Below are 25,501 nucleotides of genomic sequence, written 5' to 3'. Positions count from 1 at the left end.
TCCAGTAATAAAGTCAATCAAAATTCACCAACAGATGCTACTCAGTGGTACTTGAGATACCACGAGCAGTGCATTCTGTCTCTTGATTAACCATTACAAAACAACAGTTTGCAAATGGTCTGTTCTTGTGAGAATTGCTTTACATGCTGGGAGGGATCTTGCTCATTGCAATGAAAGAGACAAAAACCAAGATCTTTCCATACTACAAAATTTGCTGAGGACTTTAGAATACACTTGTGTTACTATGAAGGACCAAAGGCCCAGCCAAAATCCCAGAGATCAAAACCAGCAGCATACCTCAGTGTAGACAATGGCTGTCATCCAGAAGCGTTTGCTTGGCCGAGGAACAGACAGCATGGCCCACAGGAATATAAGGATGGGAAGCACCAGGGTAATCATGGAGGCAGAGATCATGTGGTTAAGGATGATCACAAAATAGCACACCATTTCTGACCGGGCCACCAGCGTGTTGTACAGGGCATAAATAAGGAGCAAGACTCGAGGCTGACCAACATAGAACTTCTCTGACTCCTCCAACTCGTCATCATGAAACATCCTGCAAGGAGCAAAGTATCACAAATGAACTGAACACGAACTTCAGAAGAGCAGCTTTTCAAATTGCTACTATTTTTCCTTTGGAAAAGTATTACAATCTGCTGCTCAGTTCAATGGAAGCAAAAAAAACCACCAAAAAACCGGAGGGGCTGGATTTGGTATTATAATCAAATATCCTGATTCTAAACTCAGAAAACAAGAATTTCAGACAGAATAACTAGAAGCATTGTTCTGCTGATTTTTAATCTACCCAGATTAGCCTCGCCTAAGCACTTCTACAAACACAGCTTTCCTACAGCTGCCCAACCAACAAATCTCATGCAAATCACACAGTACTGGGGTGGATTCACATCTGATTTATCAACACAGATAGGAATTTGGAAATAACAGAGGCACACTACGATACTGATGTTATGAATCATCCAGGGGTATAATATTAGAACATAAAAAATACCCATGAGCATTAGACTGTCCAATCTTCTATTTACATAACTCAAATAAATAAAAATGGCAGCGACTTTCATACATATTCATAATCTTCTCAGTGTTTCATGAAGTTTTGTGGCCTGAGAAGAGATCTTACTGAAAAGCAAAAATTACTATGGAAAACCAGAAGACAAGAGACTGCATCTGACAAAGTCAGATCTCTACTCCCTTTCTCTCTCCAGGTGCAGGCAGGCTGAAAGGGAGTCCTGTGGTTTAAGGTTTTGCCCCTGCCTTTGGGGAAGCCTGTCACTGTTAGGGACACAAAAGAACAAGGCAGACAGCAGGAAGTCAAGCAGGAAAGCTCTCTTTTTAATTTCTCTGACTCCACATATATACACTTTATCAAAAGGCAAAAGATTGGCTACACAGGTTGCCAGCTCTTTGACCTAGTAGGTGAACATCACCATCAATCACAAGACTCCTCCCAGAGGAGGAACATGTAAACAATACACAGTTTACATGAGGCTACGTGGGAATCTCCACTACAAAAATGCAAACACTCAAAATGTGAGAAAACTTAAAACGAAAGAATCCCTCCCCAGCTGAGTCAGGTCAGAGAGCAGCTGAATATGTGCAGTGGCACCATCCCCACCTCAATGCTGGTTGTGCTACTGAGCAGTGTCTAAGGGGCAAAGAAAGGAACATCCTCTCCCTTATGAAAGCACTAGCAAAGGTGGTGGTTCTCCATAAATCTCAGCTCCCACTGGCTTAAACAAAAGCTGCCAAAGGTCAGAGTTTCCCTTCAGGTAATCCAGAATAATTAAAGGTGAAACATTTTCCCAGATTGCCCTGGAGGAAACTCATTTGAAATCACAGCTGCCTGGAGAAGAGACCTCTCCACAAAGAATATTTAGGAAAGCCCTTGACCCCAAGACAATTGCAGCATGGAAATTCATGCTTATCAGAACAATTAAATATGGCATCTAGGGAGAAGGCAGAGATTCCTTCCAAGATGAATTTGAGTCACTTTAGAAATCTCTAATTAGAACAACTGCACAGGAAATGAGCTTCTTCCCTTAAACCAAACTTAGCACAAGGTCTTTGAAAGAAGAATTTGTAGGCTAGCTCTGAGGCAAAACAAAACAACGAAGTAGGAACAAAAGTTTACACATTGTGATCAGCAATTTTTTCTGGTTGAGGATTCTTACTTGTTCAGGAGCAGCTCACTGGCTGTTAGCTCGTGTGTCAGTGGGGGCAAAATCGTGTCGAGTTTGTCTGTCCGACTGTCGTCTGGGCTCACCATCATGAGGCTCTTCCCAGCTGAGTCATCTGGGGAGCCAAAGGGAAGGTGTTCAAAGCTGACAGCTTTGCTATAGGAAGGTGGAGCTTCTGCATTGCTGTCCACTGTGGAGTACAATGGCACATCGGTATCAGGAGTATATGCAGCCCCTTCTGAATCCAGGCTGTAATCTTCCACCTCCTCCTCCTCCAACCTTGATGCAGAATGAGCTCCTTCTTCCTCATGCTCCCCTTCTACCTCCTCAATGGTTTCTGTCGTCCCCTGACGGGAATAGAGCATGGTGACCTGCGTGGGTTCACTGTTGGATATGGATGAAGAGAGTCAGCCGAGTTTACAAGACTCATGATCAAGCAAAGTTTGTTAATTGTACCTTTATGCAGGTACATTGCATTCCCAGGCAGTTCATATGATCTGGTAGAAAAGATAACATTCTGATCTCCTCTTACACAGATGGAACATCTGGGTCCATCTCTGTTCCCTGAATGACATCCCACTGAACTCACAGTGATTAACCATCTTTTAACACCAGCAAGGGGCAAATTAATATTATCAATAAGAGAAACTACACTGCCTTTCTGAAAGCAGTTCAAACATTTCAGAACAGAGTCAACACTTGCTATTACATCTATTTAAGACATGCTCCATGGTGATGGATAGGCAGCCATGGGATTCCTTCTAAACACAGTCCTTCTAACAACCATTGTATGAGTGTTGTATACAACTGGACACGAACTGAACACACACATATCAACTCTGATTCATACAAAAGAACATGTAACTTGCTAGCATGGAGAAAAACAAACCAAATTAAAAAACTGTTCCCGTTACAGGGTATCTTGCTTACCTTTAGATTGCCCTGTGTTCTTCAATACAGTCTTCCCTTTTATTTTACCTGCCTGCTTTCCTTCTGTATGTACCTATTTCCGGACTCAACTCTCTGATGCACTCTGATCAGTTCTTTCCTTAATTCACCTTCCTTACTCTTGGCTTTTTTCTCTACTCATAGAATGGTTTGGGCAAGAAAGTACCTTAAAGATCATCTAGTTCCAGATCCCCTGCCTTGGGCATCTCCCACTAGACCAGGTTCAACCCCGTTCAACCTTATTCTCGAACACTTCCAGGGATGTAACATCCCCAACTTCTCTGGGCAACCTGTTCTAGTGTCTTAGCCCTGAAGGAAGAATTTCTTCCTAATATCTAATCTAAACTTGCCCTCTTTTGATGTATAGCCATTTCCCCTTGTTATATACCTATACACTCTATACCCTGTAAAAAGCCCCTCTCCAGCTCTCTTGTAGCCATGCTTTAAATACTGGAAGTTTGCTCTGTGGTTTCCCTGGAACCCTTTTTTCTCAGAATGAACAGCTTTCTCAGCCTGTCTCCATAGGAGGGGTGCTCCAGCCCTATGATTACATTTGTGGCCCTCCTTCCTCAAGTATTTCTTTCCTCTACCCTTGAACACCCCTCTTTCTCTTTTTAGTCTCATTCCACTCCTTCTCCATAGGTTAGACAACAGGCACCGACTCAGTGTCTTTGCTGGCTGCATATCCCTGTATCTCAACAGAGACAAAACAAGATTTCACATAGCTCCTGTGAAAGTAATGGGGTCATATTTTCACATAAACTATAATCTTTTAGAGAAAACTGGCATTGGCAAAGCCATCTGGCACTGCCATCTTCTGCCAAAATTAAAAATTAAGTTTCTTTTTTTTTCTTTTACACTGCTTCCAAACTTATTGTGGCTACGTCAGATCATGTTATTTGCAGCAGAGCTTTAATTAGGCCATGTAACACTTCTGATGATGTGTGTTTGGATTATTTACAATAGCACTCATCCTGGTTAAAATGTACAAAATCATAGAATCCCACAATTTCAAAACTGATTGACTCAAAAAAATTATCAAACACTTTCAAAATGGAAAAACAATGATTCAAAATGATATAAAATTTCAGATTTGCAATATTTATTAAATGATTGAAATACTGCTTCCCAATGTCATGTAAATCCCTGGGGTTTACCTGCTAAAAGGTCAATGAACAGTTCTGAATAGTTTTCTCTTGCACTGGATGTTAATATTATTCGCTGTTTTTTTCATAGCTATTTTCCCTTTCTTAATTCCAACACCTTACTGTAAATCAATGGTAAAGTAATCAAAACATATTTAAAAATCTTTCTTATCTGGAGAAAAATAAAAATTGAAAAATCGGCACAATGATGCCTTAGTTTCTAAAATTACACATCTCAGTCCATATTTAGGATAACTGATTAGCTGAGAAACTTTACTGCTAGTTTCCAATTTAAGAACAAGCATCAACTCAGTAACTCTGAAAATAAGACACATTTTTTAGCTGAATAAATACTGACTTCAGCCTGTTTTTATACACCCAGCCTAATGTTATGGAAGAACTTAAAACAAGTACATGAACTGAGCATGAAAACAAAACCAAAAAAAAAAACAGAAAAAGAAGTGAAACAGCAAATGAATCCTAGATTATGATCCTAACTTTGAATCTCAGAACCGTGCCACGACACAGGAGGGAGTAAAGCTTCCTGTAACCATGCGAACCACTCTGCACACCACGTGTCTGCAAACACAGATCCATGTACACTGCAGTCAGAATAATGGTATGGATAAACAAAGAGTGAACAAAGCATGCATGAGTTAAGCACCTTGACACTATACTGCCACTGTCAGCTGATGAGGAGGACATATCCATGCTCTGCATTTTACGAAGCCTAGGTCGAGCGCGCTCACTTGTTTTAGGAACAGAGTCTGGTCCATCTAAATCATCAAGGGTTGACTGCCTTGAGAACAGCATGGTTGCTTCAGTGTAGCAGCTACAGCAGCGCAAACAGTTATAGAGACAGTGTTAAATACAAATGGTAGTACCATACACATGGTTCAGTAAACAAATATGCTCGCCATGCAGCTAAACACTGACACAGAGGAAAAAAAGCTTCAGAGAGAAGATAAGGATTTGTTTAAGAGTTACCACAGAAACATATTTCTATGAACAGGTTAGTCATGGTTAATTTCATATAGAGGCTATAGAAGGCCATCTATCCACTATTCAAGCAGATGCGGAACCAACACGGTTCTCTACATGCTTTCCAGGGGAAAGCATATATGTGAGCAGGTTTTATTTTGTTTGCTTACCCCTGAAATTTCCAGATTCAACAAGGATGTTTTGGGAAGGGACCTCCTCTGTATAAATTCTGTTTCATTACTGATATACTAGGCTGAACCTTTTTGCACAGGTACAAGCCAATTTCCTAAAAGAGCCCTTAAAACTGAGTAAACTTACACTCCACAAATAGAAAAATAGCTGTCAGACATTGGCTAATCTTCTTTCCAAACCAAAGAGCCAAATCGGATATGTTACTTAGCCAGTAAATGCATGCCAAATATAACCTGCTCTGCATGGGATGGCTTTTATTTTGGTATTTGCTAGGAAGCCCTGATGATTCTTTCCAGAAGATTTCATTTATTTCAATCACAGCTTGAAAGTATTTCAAAATTGGTAACATGCACATCTTGAAATAAAGAACAGATATAATAAACCCTTATCTCCTTTCACTTATCAAATACAACAGGACACCAGAGATATACACAATACATTAAGCATTCATGTGTAACTGGAAAAAAGAACTGGATGAGTTATGAGGAAGAAAGTACATAATTAAATACAAGCATTTAACAGAACAACAGGGAAGAAGCAAATACATTAATGACATATGGTAGGTAAAAAGATTATTTCTCCTGTAAAGATCTTTGACAAATACAGATGTCAATAAAATGAGTCGAGTGGCCTGGTGTTTTAACACATGCAATGACCCGCCTGAGATTCTCAGAAAGAATGAAAGAGGAAAAGATCCTAAAATTCAGGAATTACACTCTACTTTTCTTCTTTTGACTCCATTTGTATTACACCTGAGCAGTGGCAGCAGGGGATTTGCTTCCTTAGCAAGCATGATGTTTGTCCAGGGACACAGAGAACTGGATAAGAGGTCAGAAAGGAAGGGGAATGATGTTTCCCATGTTCCTTTGGTCTTGATAGCTTGAAGTGAGGAAAAAATCTGTTGGCACGTAGTTACAGTCTGCAACTATTGCTTTTCGGAAAATGGGGAGGAAAGAGCAAAATATGTGGAGAGAAGAAGCAGTTATTCTTAGGGCTACCCTCACTGATCTTTTTTGTCAGAATGGCTTTTTTGACTGAGGCTAAAAGCATACCTTGGCCTTTGAACAGAAGAATCGCCAAAATACCAGAAGTATTGTGAAACATTTTCCTTAAGAACTGTCTCAATGGCAGGGGCATTTCTGTCCCACCAGTTCACTTGGCCAAAACCCCTTACAAGGCACTTCATTATTTCTGTGTGTGCACAAAGGCACACAAGGCCCTCCAGACAAAACCTGGAGGGCTGTCTGCATGGTGTATAGCTTATGATAGGAGCCCAGGAGCTCTGCCCTGGAGGTGTGATGAAGCTTGGTGTTACTAACCCGAGAGGCTCTTGAGGGAGGAGGTTTCCCTCTGCACATACAAACATGGGATATAGCCAGTTTGTTGTCCTATCAGTGAGGTTTTGGGGCTAAAATATGGGAAGATGGCAGCAAGTAGACAATACAGTTTTGCAGACGACCTTTCTGTCTATGTGCTACGATGTTTTATGTATGCATCATTTTTGATGTCAAGGGCCGAGTTTATTCTTTTGAAGGGCAACACCTAATAATAAGGTGTTGAGGGATTTTAAATGCAGACATAGTTCAAAGGAAACTGTCCAAGAGACTTAAGAACAGCAGCTGTGTATGTTCACATGCCCATTCCTGTATTTTCAATGGAAGAAACATATGCCAGCTGCCCTCCCAAACATGCCAGCTCTGATCTCGCTTCCAGAAAAATCAAAGGAAAAGCATCTATTAACCCCAATAGATAAAAAACATTTGTCTGGGTGCCTGCAACATAAAGCTGTTTTAAATGAAGAATGAATCATCAGAATAATTACTGACAGAGCAGCTGCACTGTATCCTTGAATATCAGGAGATGTGTGTGAGTTGTCACCTATAGCACAGTCTGTGTATTTATGTGCTCTAGGACCATGCTTCCAAATGTGGAGGAAATGAGAACACCAGTGAGAGATTCACACTGAGCAAAGTTGATGTTGACTCAAGTCATTGCCTATCACAGAAATTTGATCCAAGCATATCTTCCTAAGTGATTTTTTGAATTGGTGTTGGCGACCTTGAAAGCGTTAGTGTCTTAAAATCATTCAATGACTATATATTTTAAATTGAATGCTCATTAAAGGCCCCAAGTTCAAACAATTTATATGAAGTTGATCGGGTATCCATTTTAAACAGGCACACGTATATTGTAGAGCTGTTTTTATCCTCAGTTAGTAGGAAATTTTAAAGTTTATGACTTCCTTTTTGCTAAGCAAATTTACCTTTCACAGAGTTTTTCAGCTTAGTGGGTGAATTATGTGTTTTTACTGGGTTTTTTTTTTCCGTCCATGGGCTAATTACTGACTGGCATTATCTGTTTATTATCTGTGTTACTACATTCCCCAGGCCTCCAAGAAAAAATCCCAATCAATCCCTAATAGTCACCAGCCTAAACTGGACTTTGATCCAGCCCAAACAAGAGTTCTCCTTTCATCCTTTCTTCCACCTCCCTAAGCAAAATTACCCCTCCAGTACTCCCTGCCTCAAGCTCTATTCTCTCTTCTAGTGAGGGAAGCACAGATAAAAGGTGGTGCTCTTAAACACTCTGACAGGGCTTCCCTCCTTTAGCTCCTATAAAAGTCTACACAAAGGTAGAGTGAGAAACTGAAAATGCTATTTGTGATGGGCAAAAATGAATACAAATTGAACTGGATACAGAACCTTAGGTAACCTGAAATCTGACTTAGGACCTGTGTGTAGCTGCTATTACATAATTGTAGGCAAAGCCCCAGAAAGGCAGCCAGCTAGTTTTAATAAGTTTCCAATCATCTTACTGAAATTCAGAGGTTTTTAATCTAATAAACAGGTCATCAGTCAAATGGAAATAAACTGCAGCAAATACTCTGCCATGCTATGTCCCAGTCCATCCTGGTTGTGCTCCTCAAAGACCTTGGTAAAGGAACAGCATCAATCCCTTCCCCTGGCCCATATGATTTTTTTAGGATACATGGGAGTATTTATACATAAAGAGAAACCAAACAAATACCTTATGAATACCTCATAGTTTCTATGTGTAGAGAAATGACTGAGAATAAATGACAGCCCTACTAAAAAAAAAACATTACAAAGGACACTCTACACAAGTCCTTTCAGAGCTTTATCCAGGCTAAGAACAATGTCCTTTGATTGGACTTATGAGGGTCAGCTCTGAACTTCACAAGAAATTTACAGCTCCTGCAGCTGACCAGGAGGGTTTTTCTCTTTGGCTATCCAGTGTTTACCTACAGTAATTCCTATCCTGAGCACTGAGGATATAATAATGGAATAGCTTATTAATCATCTTATTATAATGGAATAGCTCCTGTGCTTCAGCGTTCCTTTGTGCATGGTCACCTTACTCAGGAAAAATGTCCATTACAGAATTTTGTTACTACAGAATTTTAGTAGTGCAACCAAAGGTTAACCAGAATAGAAACCCTCTGCCCCCTCCCCAAAAATTTTCCATTGCAACCTAAGATCCAACATCATAGGGATGCTTTAGATTTTAGTAACTTCTGCATTTACAGGAAATCATTACTTTAAAATACAAACTGTCACCTGCCCTTGTTTGGGCAATTAAAAACAAAATCAATAAAAAACCTCATAAGAAGTTTGAAACATTTCACTTTTCTAAAAAACTACATATGCATTTCTGTAATCCCTTGAAGAGATATGCAAGAGTGCTCCCATAGACAGATGGCATTATCATTCAATCAACAGACTTATTATTGTTTCCTCTATTATTGTAGCAGATGCCCACAATTTGTAATACTCAGTGCAAGAATATTTGATTGTTCATTACCAGAAAGAAAATTTGAGATAAGAGGAATCAGTCATAACTCTTCCTTTACTAGACTTTTGTTTATAAATGCTGTGATATCTTCAAAGGAAATGGAGATCAGAGAAACCCATATGAAAGATTTAACTTTTTCTGTTGCAAAGCGTTACCACAGAATTCTCTGAGTTTGAAAAGAGATTTTAAATGTGCAAGTGTGCTTAAAGCAGGGTGAAAAATGGGTGGTTATTCTGCAAAAAAAGCCCCAACAAAACACAAGTTGACCTCAACATTGGATACCATCTCAATGAAGAGGCAGAATCTATACATAAAAATTACAAGACTTGTTTTTTCTTTTTCATAATTAATTTTGGAATTGGCTTATTTTTTTAAGGTTATAGCTCCTGCTAATGACTGTATAGTAATTATAACTTCTATCTGTAGTAAACAGGGTGACAAAAAACTATTCAATGAAAGCAGGACTGATATTACTATTCATTCTTTAGGTGAGACTGAACTTTGTGGAGTTAAAATCTGCCCTGCAGGTATCAAAATGGGTCCAAGTCAGCTGGCAGGAGAATTTGACTTTACATTTTTCTCACATCATCTGACTCCTGTAAAACTTTGAGACAAAACACAAAGGTGTTGCTCAGCTGGGCAACAAGCCACTGAGAAAGATTTGCTCAGATTTGGTGTTTTTACTGGAGTGAACCTCTCAAAGGCCAGTGCTCACTGAAGAGCAATTTGTGGGCATTTTGTTGAAGCATAATACTCACAGGCACTCTCTTATTCTTGCTTTTCAATACTATCAGAAAGGAAGACAACTCCTCATTATTTTCAGTCTGCTGACTTCTACCCATATGTCATTAGTAAAAGCTATGCATAATTTACTGTACATGGAAGTTTCTGAGTTTCCTGGGAGTATGAAACACAATCTGATACTGCCACAGTTCACAGAAGAACAGGACACAGCAGAAGGCCAGGGATTATGAAACAGCTGGATTTCCTAAATCCTCCCTTCTCCCCCTCATGTTACACAAATTCTGCAGTATCTTAAAAGTCAAGGACTCCAGGGACATGGTGGGAACAGACTGCCTCTGTAAGAGAAGGAAGTGAATGTGTGTGCCTCTGTGTGCATGAAGCAGCAGGAGCAGGCAGCAGTTTTGGCAAGGGACTTGATGGCATCCGTTTTCCAAAAAGAATGAGGAAGGTGGTTTTCCTGAACTAGTTGGGGTATTTGATTAACAAACATGTAGCTCTGCTGGACTGTAATCACGGCAGTTGGGAAACCAGGCTCTTCAGATGGGTTTTGCCCTGTGGGTATGAGAGGGGATTTTGTTCTTTCAAATGCAGAATCTCTTTCAATGCAAAACCTTTTCTGATTTGTGTACAACAGACGATTTATTTCAAAAGGACAAAATATTCACCATGAATGATCCCACCCCAAATTACATGCCTGAAATCCTAAGCCATTACCACAGAAGCATCCGCGGCACCTCTTACATTCCATTTCTTTTCACAAGGAAGAGAATGTCAATGCCAATGACTCCTAATTCTTGGGGAAACTAAAAGCAATGGGGTAGTCATGCAGTGGAAAAGAAGTTAAGCCAACAAGTGAGTCCATCACTATAAAGGAATAGTAACATACAGTAATTTTCACTATTAAGATGGCACGGTCAAATCAAAAAGAATTCAGCATTGATTAGAAAGTTCATCAGTACTTAGACAATATCTAATATTACACCTACTCCATGATCCCCCTCTGTCTTTCACAGAATAAAATTAAATCAATACCTGGAGATGCTGTCATGAGATGCTGCTGAATCTAAACTATCCATTCTTTCAGATGCTTGCAAACCAGAAGCTTGACTGGGATTTTTATCAATTGAGTCTAGTCCTGACTCCTCAGAGAGTTTCATCATATGGTTCTGGTAATACAAATGGATGCTCTCCCGTGTCGGAACATTTCCCTGTGGAAGAGAGCAGAGGTAGACATACATGGCCAGGGGGAAGCAGGTTTTTTTATTTATTTGACAAGTAACAGATTAAGGACTGTGCAAACACCTTCCTAGTAAATAGCTAACTCCCACCTTTTCACAGTGTAAGTCAGATTTTGACTTAAACCTACCATGGCTCAAAGTGTTTGATTTTCAAGCAAAACTGGAGCAGCCCATGTGGTTTCAGGCCACATTTAGCCACCACAACTCTGCTGGATGGACTGCAGATCCTTCAGCATGGGAATGAGGAGTGGACTGCACCTATGACTCCATCTGCACTCCAGTAACTTTTGATGGACCTCTTTTAGATACTTTACTGAATGTAAGAACAATTATAAATGGCCAGTAGCAGAATTTTTAAACGGAAAAAAGCCCAAGAAACAGTTCATGTACAAACTGATCTATTTTAATTAATGTCCTGAAATAAAAATTATTCATGAATTATGGACATAGATGGAAACCCATGAAAAAATACACCTTTACTCTTTCCCTGTGACTTCACAGTCAAGCAAGTTCATGAAAAGATATTTTTATTAACTGCTAGAACAGATCTGGGCAGAGAATTGCCTCTTTCTGTCTATGATATTGTAATCAGAATTTTAAAGGTGTATCAAAAGAATCAAACAGAAATTTCAGTTCTTAGGCAGAAACACATCCAACTCATTTCACTAAGTGGTTGCATTGACTTCAGGTGATTCACTGAGAGGGGAGATTGCTATTCTTGAACAGTAATTTTTCTAACTTATAATGAAGCCTCATGCAAGGACTTTTTCTAGCTAAGACAAGAAAAGTAGTATTACTATTGCCTGTGTTTCCTTTACTAATTTTAATTTTTGTGGAAAAGTAAAAGAAAAGAAAAAAAAATAAAAGAAAAAGAAAGAACTCTTAAGAACAAAATTTGACACTCAGGTTTTTAAATTAGGTACGTTTGTACAAGCTTGTGTAATTAGATATGTTCGTGTTGCTTCTTCAGTGGTAAGTGTTGGTGCCTTTATGACATCCTGACTCTGAAATGATGGCACAAGTTACATTCTAGCTCCACTGCAGGCTGGCTAAAGGGCAAGAGTACCATCTACTTGTATTTGGAAGATCTAAATACATTTCTAGTTACACTAACAACATTAATCTCTGCTAATAATGGGTTTAGCTCATATACAGCTAGCTTGTGAAGGACCTTATAGCTCCATTCTCACTGAAGAAATGCATGCCTCTATGTTGTCAGTCATGTCCAGTGCAAGTTGATCTACAAGAAGAGTGAAATATGCAGACTGAGATAGTTTTTGAGCTGTTTAAAATGTCAGCCTTTTCCTACCTTCTTGAATCTATTGTGTCCCTTCAGAACCACACTATACTACAGAAGTGTTTCAGCCAAAACCTTACATCAAACTCTCAAAGAATTATTTTTTCTCTGACTTGTTTTGTATCCAGGTAATAAATCAAATAATTTATTATTTAAGGATTAATAAACCAGCAAGCAGTAAGAAAGTCCAGACATATTTTTAAAATGCACATGTATATGAGATTTTCATAATTTTCCCCCTCACTGCTGTGATCTGAAAAGACAGTTCTTCATTTTTCACCATGGAAATGGCATTAGCAGACAGAAAAGACTGAAGGCATTACCTTCTTAATCTCCCTGGTGAGCATACAGCGCTCGATCCTGAGCACAGTGGAGATATCGATGTGCTCTCTGGAGATGGAGTTAAGCCAAGCTGTGAAACTGTCCAGCGTTGCCAAAAAAAGGACCCAAGTAAACTTCAAGATATTAAATATCCTCTTGATGATGTTATCTAAGGGAGAGCAAAAAGCAACAGAGAGTTAATGAACACAAATATCTTTTATTTTACTTTCAGCTGGAGTTAGATTCATTTTTCTTTTATTGTCTAATAATAATAATCCAGGCTGCAAAACCCTGTCGTACTAAGGAATCTTTGAAGATGGCTGGAGGCCTTTTGGCTGTCCTGGACCATTTTCCTGACTGTATGCCTAGGCTTATCATCTGGAATCCCTTTTCCAGCCTGTAAGTCCCTGGTCCTGCAACTGTTAGTCAAATAAACAGTTCCTGATTTTAGAGGGACACTGTATGTACAGGTCTGTGAAATGAAACCCAAGGATTTGGGAATCTCCTGAGAGAATTAAACATCCCCAGGTCCTGTGATCTCAACAAGAGCTCAATCAGTGCATTGAGCTGAAACTCTGTACTGTCTAATTACTTGTGAATGTTTCTCTCTGCACAAACTTTGCCTTTTGTGCTTGAATCTTGCTAAGCTGAATTTTAAAGTCTAAACTGCCTAAACAGCCTTTGAATCTGACCTCACATCACTTTGAATCACACTTCTCTATTTACTGTTTTCAAAGCCTCTGTTTATCAAAGTAGGCTGCCCTGTGCCATCAATGATCTCAGATCAACAAGCACAACTAGGAAAAATAATAATTTATAAAACTTTGTTCTTGCAACACTTTGGCAAAACAGTACATTTTCCCATGAATAAGGCTTATGGGTGTATACCAACAACAGTAGTTTAATTTTGCTCAACACATCTGTCTCAAGTTAATTTGTCATTTCAGTAGTTCATTTGGCATTAATAATGGTATTTATCACCCAAAAAGCATCACTTTCAACTTCTTTTTTATCCACTCACAAACACATATACCACACTAGAGTTCTCAAATAGTATTGCAAGTGTTCAAGGCCAGGCTGGATGGGGCTCTGAACAATCTGGTCTAGCAGAAGGTGTCCCTGCCCACGGCAGGAGGGTTGGAACAAGATGACCTTTAAGATCCCTTCCAACACAACTATGATTCCATGAATCTATGAAATACTAAAAAAACCCATTTCCAATAGCCAGTTCCAGAGCCAGATGTCCCTGCTAGGTTCCAAAGCCCAGAGCACTGGGTGTAAAGATGAAATTTTCATTAAGCAGCCTAAGAAATAGTAGAAAACTGTCAATAATCTGCCACACATGATGCTCTCAACAACCTCACTTCTTAGCTGTACCACAAGATGGCATGCAAAACTCTGCAGAATGAGTGCACAGCTCCTCACAAAGACTGCAAAAGGGAAGCTATAATGAAGTAAAAGATTTCCCTGTACTGACAGAGTTGTTGCACACACATTTATGTGTAGAGAAACTATGGGAAAAAATCATTAGTGGTACTTTCCTGGAAAGTGGGTGCTGAAGTAGCAGTCTGCCCCATTTACCTGAGCAATGCCATGGAACTGGTCTGCTAGCACTGAGCTTAAGAGCATTTAGCACCCTTCACTTGGCCATGTAATTATTTCAATAATATTTTGCCCTTTTTTTCTGTCCTTTTCTGTGTCATTTAAATTGGAGTTATTTTTATGAGCTATCCACTTCTATTTTATTCATTCAGTGTGCAGATCTTGAAATTGAGGAAAAATTGCCATTTAAAACTAAATATAAAGCTGTTTCTACTTCAAGGACCATCCATTACCTTTGAATTTCAGACAATATTATGAGTAGGTGAAAAGAGAACAGCACACATACACAGAAATATACAGCATATATTCTTTTTTAACCCGCACTCTTCCTTTCCAATATGTAACTTTTGCTATTGACTTCAGGAGAAGTTACTGCTCTCAGATTAAAATTATTTTTATTACTGACCACCACTGTCCTGGTATAGTCTCACCATGGTGCCAAGTACTTCCAGTCTAATCTGAAAGGTCATTTTCTCCCTGGGATGAAGGTGTCTTAGCATACATTTTTAATGACACTGTAGCTGTTCTGGCACCTTTGCTGTTCTTTGAAAAATTTTTAAAATAATCTTTTGGGGATCAATTTCATCTAAACCTCTTCAGAAAGGGAAACAAATACTTATTTTGTGCAGAGAAATCTTCTCTCTGACTGAGAGTGTGAGGTAGGATTAAATCTAAGGTTATTAATGATACCAATGATTTATTACTAATTACTGGCTAATTTTTGAGGCATCTTCTTAAACAAATTTTACCTAGGAACAGCCAAAGTATTTCAACAAAAATTTAAAACACTTTAAATTTATTATAGCCAATATAAATTTTTCCCCTAACTCCTGTGTGGCACCAACAGTACATCCCTAGAGATGCATTTGTGTGATTCACTTCAGTGTTTTAAGACAGATAACTGCATTGTCAGCAAATAACCCTTTAAAATATTAAAAAACCCACCAACACCCCCTCCCATACCATTCTCATAGCAATGCAGCTTATTTATTTGACACCACTGCTCTCGTGAGATAGAAATGATATCTCCCACATCCTTTTAGCCTCTTCAACCCTGTAAGTCACTCAGGGACACAAATTCTAACTGAAACTGTGGGAAATAATTTTATATAGAGAAAAAAAATAGCTCTTGATGATAAAGGCTCACTCAAGGTAAGCCATCATGAAGGTTTACTTTAGATAGTCTGTTTTCTTCTTTTACTTCAGTTAGAAACAAGGAGCCAAGCTTGGATTTATGACATACTACATTTCTTTGTAGGAAACCTTTGAATGTGGCCAAGATCCTGAAAACTGTTGGCTTTTCTTCTGTTGTACAGAATTGCCCTAAGTCTGATTTTGAATGAGAATGTGTAAGATCAGGAACATATAGTTTTTTTAGAGGTGATTACTGTGCCTTGTCGAATGGATAAATACCAAGAAAAGCCTTATACTAATCTTGCTAAAACATTCTCAAAATCAATGGAGATTTTAACATAGGACTGTGTGCAATCAGGTCTGGAATCCTAGCTTAAGTTGTTCTAGAAGTAAAACCATATGATCCAGTAAAATCAATGATCAAGTCTGAGCTGGCAGGTGTATTTACTGAAGTATTTAGGGAGTGAGCGGAGTAGATGATAGTTCAGAAGTAGAAGTTCCTATGCTCAAGCCTTGTAAATCTTGCAATAGAAAATCTGATAATATCTAGAAAGCTCTTACTGCATCAGTCAGAGTGTATCACTGCAATCCTGTCTCTGTGACAGGCTGCTGGTCACAGCTGCATCTTAACAGCAGAGAAACCCTCTGCCTTCCTACCTGGTCCATCAGATTTCTTCTTGACAGGTTCCTCTTCACTGTCCTCACAGTCGGCATCATTGCCACCTCCTGCAAACAACAAGCAGACCAGTGAGTGTTATACCTTCAGAAGTGCTGGTGTAAATGCCATTCAAGCTAGAAAATGCTACAGTTACTAAGCATTAGCAACTGGTTCCTCACCTACCACCATAACAGAAAGCACATTTCCGTTTCCAAAGCACTCAAGTGAAGGGACAACCCTGTCAGTAAAGGTGTTCATGGATGACCATTCCACTCTTGTAACTTGTAGTGATGTTTTCTTACTAGATAGGCTGCTGAGTGAGATCATCTGTTGGTGTAAGCCCAGGTACTTTCTCAGTCACTCCTTAGCCAGGCTAAGCAGTCTCACCTTCTGCTAACTCACAGTGTGCTCATTTCTTCATCTCCTGCAAAGGGCAACCTGAGCAGTGCTTTGATCTTCTCCTGTCTCTAGCCCACCAAACCAGAGGAGGAGTTGAGTGGGACCCTCAGGGCTGGCATGAAGCAGCAGAGTGGTTTTGACACCACCACATGCATTTATTTAGGCCTGTAGCAAAGAGTGTTGTAGATTCACAGGCAGAAATGAAGAGCAAAAAAGTAATCCTCCTTCTTTCTAATGCTCAATAACTGCAGGTATAGTTTCAATGACAGAAGCCAAATTATACAGCATCCTCTTTTGGGCAGGTAAATATGCCAAACAGAGGAAATGTCTAGCTGATTAAGCCCATATGGGGCCCTCTGTTCCCCATCTATACAGACCAGAAAAACCTTTGAATTTCTATTTTCTAGCCAAAAAATGGAGGAAAAGTTCAAGACATATAAACCACCTATTAAATGGTGTTTTTTTCAGAGGTATAAATGATTTTATACTGCCAGTAAAGCATAATCAATATTTGCACATTTTCCTTTTGCTGTCTACTGAATTTAGGGGGTTGTGGATATTTGGGGTACTTGGTGACTGCAACATGGAAAGTAAAAAACCTTTCTTTATATTCTTCTTCATGGTTCAGCTCAGTCTTCCTTAGGGAACGGTATAGGAAATGTGGCCAAAATAAATAATATGTGGATATTTAATTGATTTTTTTTTTCAGCTCCACTTGAACTACAGCTGTTTGGGAACTCCCTCATGAAACAGTTCTTCAACACCTTTCCCTGGGAGTACATGATTTTACCATCGGAAAAAAGTGACTTTGATAAACTCTAGAAATGCCTGGGCAGAAAGATAAACCTTTTTAGCAGATAAGGGAGTGAAAGGGTAATGTCCTCTCTGTGCCTGATTCTGGCCAAAAACCTGGAACTTACACTCCTATATCCTGGAGAAATGCTGTTAATGCAGGTTATTTGCTTTATAAAGTGACGTCTTTACAATTTACTATTGCAAGCACTCCCACAAATGTTTTCACATAGCTGATGTTTTCTGCAATGTGTTGAATCTTCCTACTTACCAGAAGTTCTGGGCATTTCTTGCAACTCCCTTGCAACTCCATTTCTTGCAATTTCCCCTTTACCTCCCTCACAGTGTGCTATGCAGGACAGAAGGACATGGCTATGGCTGGCCTTGCCATGGGCTGGTGCAGGAAAAGACCAAAGTTAAAGCCAGCCAAAGTTAACTCATTTTTTCGGTTCCTGGCCAGCACTGAGAGCACTTGCCCTCTAAACCTCATCTGCCTTTCATGATCAGGAAGAACAGGCAATAGTTAATATCATGGTTTTTTAAATGGAAAAGGTTACCTACCATCCCCAGATCCTTTCCGCCTTCGCTTCTCTTTCCCGAAACTTTTCTTCTCTTTGCGCCTCTGTCGTAGAGCTGTTTTAGGGTCAGTTATCCAGGCTTGATAAACAAACTGGAAGGAAAAAAAACCTCATTTATATCAAGGTTCCTCATGTTCTAAAAGGAAGCCATAGAATAAGCCAGAAGCAGGACTATACAGTTTGAGTAAATGCATTCAGGCCTGTGGGGGCAAGGAAATATTTTCAATCCCAAATCAAACACTTCCCCTGCAGGTCTGCTGAGTTTTCGTGTACTATTTTTGTAAGTGTAAAAACAAATGTGGAAATACTTGTGGGTGACCAAATTTCATTAGAACCCACAAAAATTCATGCTCTGAACTTTGGGAATTAATACCTTTTTGTGCATATGGGCTGCCTTGTCTGAATCTTTCAATTCCATATTTCTACTTTATCATTTTACAGGCAAGATGCAGAGCAAATAAAACTTTTAGATAAAATCCTGCAATCTATTAATTAAAAAAAACCCCAAAAGATGTAGAGATATCCCTGTACAGGTAACTGTATTTTTCACAGCTTAGATATTTTTTCCCTTCTGTCCCAGTGTAATGTTTACAGATTTGTTATCTATACACAGCCCCAAAACTGGCAGTCAGGAATTCCTCACATTGCTTCCTGATTTTAACAATGCCTTTCTTTGTTGTATTCATAAGTGATTTGTTGAATCACTTATGAATCCTTCTGCTACTGTTTTTCCAGTTGTAAAATGAAGGCAGTAATACTTACCTATTTATCCAGGGTATATTATGGGACAAAATCTTGCTCACAGCACTCACTCAGATCAAGTGTCTCTTGACCTGTGTGACTGCAGCAAGCATGGAATTGGCTCAAACTATTTGTAAATTATATAGCAGTGGGTGTAAAAAAAAAATCTTAAAAAAGTCACTGAAGAGTAACTTTTTAATAGCTCTGCTTCATCTGTGAAGGAAGGTTACAGAAAAAAAGTAACAAAACACATATTTTTTATCCCTACCAGACATTAAATGTATGTCAATAACGGAAACTTTTAATGTAGAAGGTGTTCTTTTGCTCATTTAAAGGTTTTCATTGACAAATGGTAATTATCTTCAGTTGTCTTCTATTTCTAAGCAACACAGGCCACTCACAGAGACAGGGCAGGGAAGCACACAGATGCAGGCAAGAGGCTGAAAAAGCACACCAACAAAACAGCTCTATCTAATAATTCACAGCACCAACATGCAGATGATGACAACAACTCATGTATCTCAGTGAAGCTGGAATTGCCCCACATAGGACAGAATGCTAAAATCTTTATTTGGTTTATTTATATTTTTAGAATTTTCCTATGCAAATCGATTTGAAACGTTTAAACTATTTTTTTAAAACTATTAAACTGACATTAAATTAACTTAAAAGGGAAGATTTTGTTTTGTGAATATACAGTCATGGAGAGGAAATTATTTTGGTATTGTTAAAAAGAAGATCTTCTTCCAAATCTCTCAAAGTCTGTAGGTTTATTTTTATATATCTGAGTTGTTCATAACAAACACTACATGAGAAAATGTGTGGGATCAGAGGCCCTGGTTTCCCTTTGCTTTGTAAAAGGTGTTTTCTAATGCAGGTGGTCTGGGGGAATGGTGATCCTTAAATGAGCTTACACATATTACTTTACTGGGAGTCAGAAACTGCCAACATCTTCTATTGTCATTTAAATGTGAAAATGTACACTGGCCACAATTATAGTGTGAATGAAGAAATTAGAGCTAAAAGGTAGAAAAACAGAATAAAGAAAGGGAATTTGATTTATAAATTTAATGCTACTACCTATGCAGGGGGTGTTTTAAGAGCATTCTGGGTGCATATTAGTTTAGATTTCTACCACTGCACAAACTTCCAATTTAATATCTTTTAGGCTTTGGAACTGGCACTCTTAATCTGGAACATTCACTCCTTACAAAAGTCATGTTACATATGTAGTGGAAAATGAAACACAGTGTCCAAAGTTAGGAAATGCTAAATGTATTCAAGCAGGACAAGAGAGAAGATCCACAAATCTTTTTTGTGATGATAAAGGCCAGAAGAGTAAAAAGCTAAAAAGGGGTTTAGAGCAGAATATGTGCTTAACAAACCTTTCACCAGCTTTCTGAGATCAATTACCACCATAAGATACATGCAACTTGATGTGACCATCTTGTAAATCAATATCAAAAGAAAATAAGAATTTGGGTCTGCATTTTCTCTCCAAGATTACACATAAAAAGATAGACCACTTTGCTTGTGATCTGACCACTCCAAAATTATGAAATGCATTACATTTACTAGGAATGAGACTTTACCTGTCATCATTTTTTTAAAAAATAATTCATATAAGAGGAAAAATGCAGATGAGGATAAAGGTGTATATATATATATATACACTATGTCAGGAACTATGGGGTGGGTCACATACTGAGCATTTGCAAAATGTCAAGTACCTTTGCTGCTTTGATTAAATACTGAAGAATAGTTTTGGGTAGTTTAATGATAGACTTTGGCAAGGCTAAAATGGCTGAAGCAAATTTTCCAATAGCTCTCTATAAAGAAGGACAAAGCAAGAGTAGTTAGTAGAAAAGCAGAAAATATTAATTAAAAGGATCTCTTTAATTGCTGTATCTAGAACACTAAAAACAAATTTACATTCATAAACTTCAATATGAGAAAAAAATTCATTTATGTCGTTCACGTTAAAATTTCAATAACATGACTCCTAACTGGATGTATTCTTTAATACATCTTTAATATTTAAAATCTCCAAGTTAACCCTTGAAGGGACTACTGCACACAATTTGCACTGAAAGAATGATCATCCATTAAAATAATTCTTTAACAGAATCTACAACGAAGTTCACTTGGCTAGTATTTTTACTAAGACCTTGTGTCCAGTGGTGGAAGATGAAGAAAATATGATGATCACAGGATGAATACACTTTTTATGAAGAAAACCAATTTTCAATCTTATACAAGTCTCTGCTTATATAAAACCATCCAGCATCTTCATATTGCACATACTGCAAAACAGGCCACTTTCCAGGACATCTGACCAAATTTTGAAATAATGAACAAATCCTCCACCCTCAAAGCAACAGTTTCAGGACTGAGATGAACAAAAAACCTTGTTGACTTCTTGTTAACTTCTGACCTCAAGTTTAGAACTCTTCAACTCAGTGCTTGGCACCAGCACATCTGAACAAAAGGCTGTCACCAATTTTTTTTTTTTTTTTTTTAATCAGCAGAAACAAGAATGCAAACTTTTTTTTCTGTACCGGCATGAAAACCAGAAAGAAAAATGACCTACAAAGTCATAAGCCATTTCTATGGTCCAGTGTAAGTTAAATACAAAATCTATTAGAAAAATAGTGCAATGCTAGAAAACAAAACCTAATTGTCACATTATTTTGATCTAGATTTGTTTTACCCTTATTAAAGTCAGATTTTTTTTCCTATGTCATTACCATGCAGGCAGTTTAACAAATGTAACCAACTGGCAATATAACATAGTGTTAGTATATAAACCAAAGGAACATTTTATTAATGAATTAAATAAAACATTTCTTCCTGTAATTCAGTAATGTTGTCTGGGAAGCTTTGTTTGAAAGGTTTTGGCTTAGGGAATAGAAAAACACGGAGGCAGTTTCTTGCTCTTGCTTGGGTTGAATGTTCCACAATGCACCAGGCTCTGCAGTGATGTGAAGTTGCATCTGGATGGGAATAGTCAGCTGGAAAAAGCTGATTCTTTGATTAAGATTTTGAAGTTACAGATCTGAAAAATTTCTGCAGTATTTCCAGAAACTTCTTCCACAAGTGGAACTTTAATCTTATAAAAGCAGAAGCAATCCTAGATGTAGGAGTATTTCACTACCTTCTTCACCCATGTTCTTCATTTAAGCCACTGTATTCAGTATCTGGCATTGTCTAACACCAGCTAGTCCACATGGAGAAAAACAGACAGGAAACCTCAGATATCTTTTTAGCATCATAATATCCTCCTATATCAGCACAGTCTGGCACTAGAAATGCAAATATATTAATTAACACTACCTTGAAAATGAAAAAAATGGATGTAGTCTCCTTTTATAATTTTAAATGTCAAGCTCTTTCTAACGCAAGCATACATTTCTCTGGCCCACAAGGTTCAATGATATTTTTTAAATTAAATATGTATTCTCTTCCACGAAAACATGCTTATTTTGGGGATTATTTAGTCATGGAATGATATCATCTCCTCAAAACTAGAAAACCACTGGAGGCATTGCACAGTAGCATCAGAGGCAAGTCATCTTCCTCAACTGTCTCTATTGCAATGCAGAAAAAAAGTAAAGCTTGGATTCTCAACCTTTGTTTTTTGATTTATCTTCAGGCATAAGTGAATGAAGACATGACTCTAGTATAGTTTTGGTAAGAATCTGGCAATGCTTAAAGCATAAGGCAAACTTACATTTTACATTGGCAAGAAATTTAATTTCCAATACTTTCAGGACTACTTTAGAGGAACTGGCAGCTTTAACACATGTGCCTGTGTTATGAGAAATGTACATTTTTTTCCAGATGTCAATGAGAGAGTAAATTACCATAAAGTACCTGAAATGCAGATTTTTTTCGAGGCTCTTCCTCTTCTTTTTTTTCCTCTTCCTCTTCCTCTTCACTATCCGTCTCAAACAAATAATAATTTCCACTTCTGACCACTAAGTGAAACAAAATATTTTCTTATTTTTCTGGAAAGTTCTATTCTCAACTCCCCCAAGACCTATGAACAGGCAGCCAGTCATTTAAAATTTCATAACCAGGAGAGGTGAAAACAGAGAAGAAGCAAGAGGTGAAAAGGTCTCAGGCCATTTATTTGATGTTAGTCTGCAATACTTTGGGCATGAATAAGAACTACACAAGAACTAAGGAAAGCATCCCTATAAGAAGAAAATGTAAAGAAAAGGATTGAAGTTTATGAAGTTACAAGGTTACATTTTTAGAGAAAAATGACAATTAAGTCTAAATTTATTGGGGACTTATGATTATTTGAGGGAGTAAAAAAAGCCCAGCAGGTAAGTAAATTAACTTACATGAACAGTAACACTGGACAAAAAATACAGAATTTCTGTTTAAAACACTGAGGCAATCCTTTAAACTAGGCAATGGGATGGTATTAGTTTGATGAGGTAATGGAAAACCTTGGCTTGTTTAAAACAAATCACTCAGATTCTATTAACATGATTGCAAATGAGTTTCAATTTTTTGCCCATGGATTCAGAAAGATTCTGAACCCTTGATACAGCATAGGTACACAGTGATTAAGCTAGGCCTTATATCCTTGAACAGAAGCAATGTTTTTATTTCTCAGATGGCAACAGGCCTACATGAACAAACATGGGAAACAAAAGAAATAAAAATAAGGTAATGAGCAAGAGAAAAATAAAAATCACAGCATTACATTCAGCAGTGAAAACTGGTAATCAATTTCCATATTTAAGCTGAAATAGTTGAAGGAACAGTTACTTAGACGAAAATTTATAAAATCTGGATATAGGGAGAAATACATATTTGTATAAAATTATATCTATCCATCATTACAGGTCTCTGGGAAAGTAACAGTTGTTGTAATTCAATCATACCTTGAATTCTACACAGATCCAATGTGCACAGATGACCACATATAACTATTTATAAACCTCAGGGTAAGGCTGTGAAATTTGCCAGAATTGATCTTTGGATCATAACTTTGCCATCTGAAATTCCCTCACAGAGGGAATTTTGTGCCTCATGTGCCCACTTATGATTTTTAGCATCAATGAATGTCCTGGTGAGGGACAGAAAGTCCACTTCAGCCATTCTAATTGTTGCACAGAGGTGAAAACAAAGTTTGGAAATTTCCTGGATGAAACAAATGAATTTTTTAGTGCAGAGCCTTCCACGAAGGCCCATTTAAAATGTGCTGAAGAGATGAAAGTATTTTATCTAAATATCTAAGTATTTTAAAAGCCAGTAGCCTGTAGTTCTCTTTCATAAGAAGATATCTTGAAGTCAGCAACAGAAATTGTCTATGCAGAGGATCAGCTGGGTAAGGTTTGACTTTAGGGAAAACCTCTACAGCAATGCTCTGTAAAGGCTCAGAGGAGCACTCATTCAGGCTTGGAGGCAAATAAATCTTCATTGATCTCCCTACAAAATTTTTAGGTTCAAGTGTATCTGAGGGGACACTCCAATGTAGCAGTTTCATCCCTTTTACAGCTCAAGAAAGAGGTATGATTGAATAGCAATAATGCATTCTTGCACACATCAAAATGGAGCAAGTAGTGTGTCAGTCACCTACAAGGCTTCCTGAAGAGATCAAGTTTTACTAATAACCCAATTTGTGACTAGGCTGGACTTGGGAGATTTCTATTGTACTGCAAAATGTGGCTTCCTCCTATTGAGAAAAGGGATGTACAGACTTTTCTCATGGAATGAGATGGAGGTGGCAAAAGAGGAGCCATGCAGGAAAAAGCATCATCTTATCGTCTGCTTGTGCCCAGAGGGAAAGAGCTCCCAGTACAGCTGCAGTCACCATATTTTTCACGTCAGACACAACTGTGTGACTCAGGAGAATCTAAGAATGTGGTCCTAACTCCTGATGATCTTTGTGGGACTTCAAAACTAATCCACAAGCACAGGAGGAAACACAACTCCCTACAAGGGAGATTGTGAGTGACTGTCAGTGAGGAAATCCTCACTGATGTTTTTAATCTGTTCTACTCAGACCCCAAAATCATGACTGTTTTAATTGCTACAACAGACAAAATGAGGCCTCTTTCTGCACAATAAAATTACAGCAAGTGGTATAAAAATAACAGTAAAAAATCTAAATAAAAAACTTCAAGCTTGAGTAACTTCAATGTATGTACATATACACCCAGAAACCCATTGACTGAGATGAAGAGCCACATGCTTTAGAATGCTGCAGTGACAGCAGTGTTCCAAAAAGAATGAGTGGGGAGTATCAGCCTATTCCCAGTCTGCATGCCTGGGAACACCTACTGTCAGTGCCATGTTTCACTTGCCATGCAAGCCACATGGCAGGAAACTGCTGCTTGTAGGGTCAGGGTCTGTGATGTTTCCCACAAGGTTTTGCATTATTGCAGTAAATTATTTCAAGAATGCTCAATATTTAAACACCAAAATGCAACTTGCTCCCTAAGAACATTAAACAATGAGGATGAAATAAGTAAAAGCCAAAGTCAATATGTCTCTGTGCAATTCTTCTCACTACAAAACCACTGGTGAATAAACAAGAGACCATATCCCATTCCTTCAAAATCATCACAGCTTAAAATTCTATAGAAAAAACTCACAAATTATAGTTTTTATTTGTTTTATCATTGTTGTTCTAATGAAATTCTGGGACAAGAAATTTATTTTCATAAGGCTTTTGAACAGGATAGGTCTCTCTAAAGTGGCAGT

At 38.2% G+C, this 25,501-nt stretch overlaps 1 protein-coding gene across 2 annotated transcripts in view; it reads right to left on the bottom strand.

The window, feature by feature from the left end:
* Nucleotides 1-25,501, bottom strand: part of PIEZO2 (piezo type mechanosensitive ion channel component 2) — a 286,128-nt gene that overhangs the window by 18,852 nt on the left and 241,775 nt on the right. Inside the window, exons 34-42 of one of the 2 annotated variants that reach the window (XM_066328884.1) lie at nucleotides 22,652-22,755; nucleotides 20,509-20,607; nucleotides 18,021-18,129; nucleotides 16,268-16,336; nucleotides 12,877-13,043; nucleotides 11,051-11,226; nucleotides 4,953-5,120; nucleotides 2,190-2,579; nucleotides 298-556 (exon numbers count right to left, since the gene is read on the bottom strand). In XM_066328884.1, coding sequence (XP_066184981.1) covers nucleotides 298-556; nucleotides 2,190-2,579; nucleotides 4,953-5,120; nucleotides 11,051-11,226; nucleotides 12,877-13,043; nucleotides 16,268-16,336; nucleotides 18,021-18,129; nucleotides 20,509-20,607; nucleotides 22,652-22,755 — 1,541 coding nt within the window. The remainder of the gene's footprint in view (nucleotides 1-297; nucleotides 557-2,189; nucleotides 2,580-4,952; nucleotides 5,121-11,050; nucleotides 11,227-12,876; nucleotides 13,044-16,267; nucleotides 16,337-18,020; nucleotides 18,130-20,508; nucleotides 20,608-22,651; nucleotides 22,756-25,501) is intronic. The other variant, XM_066328893.1, reaches the window with a different exon arrangement.

The sequence above is a fragment of the Sylvia atricapilla genome, chromosome 1 (assembly GCF_009819655.1).
Source record: "Sylvia atricapilla isolate bSylAtr1 chromosome 1, bSylAtr1.pri, whole genome shotgun sequence".
Taxonomy (NCBI): domain Eukaryota; kingdom Metazoa; phylum Chordata; class Aves; order Passeriformes; family Sylviidae; genus Sylvia; species Sylvia atricapilla.
The sequence above is the reverse complement of the archived record's forward strand: the minus strand, read 5'-3'. Positions and strand labels throughout refer to the sequence as shown.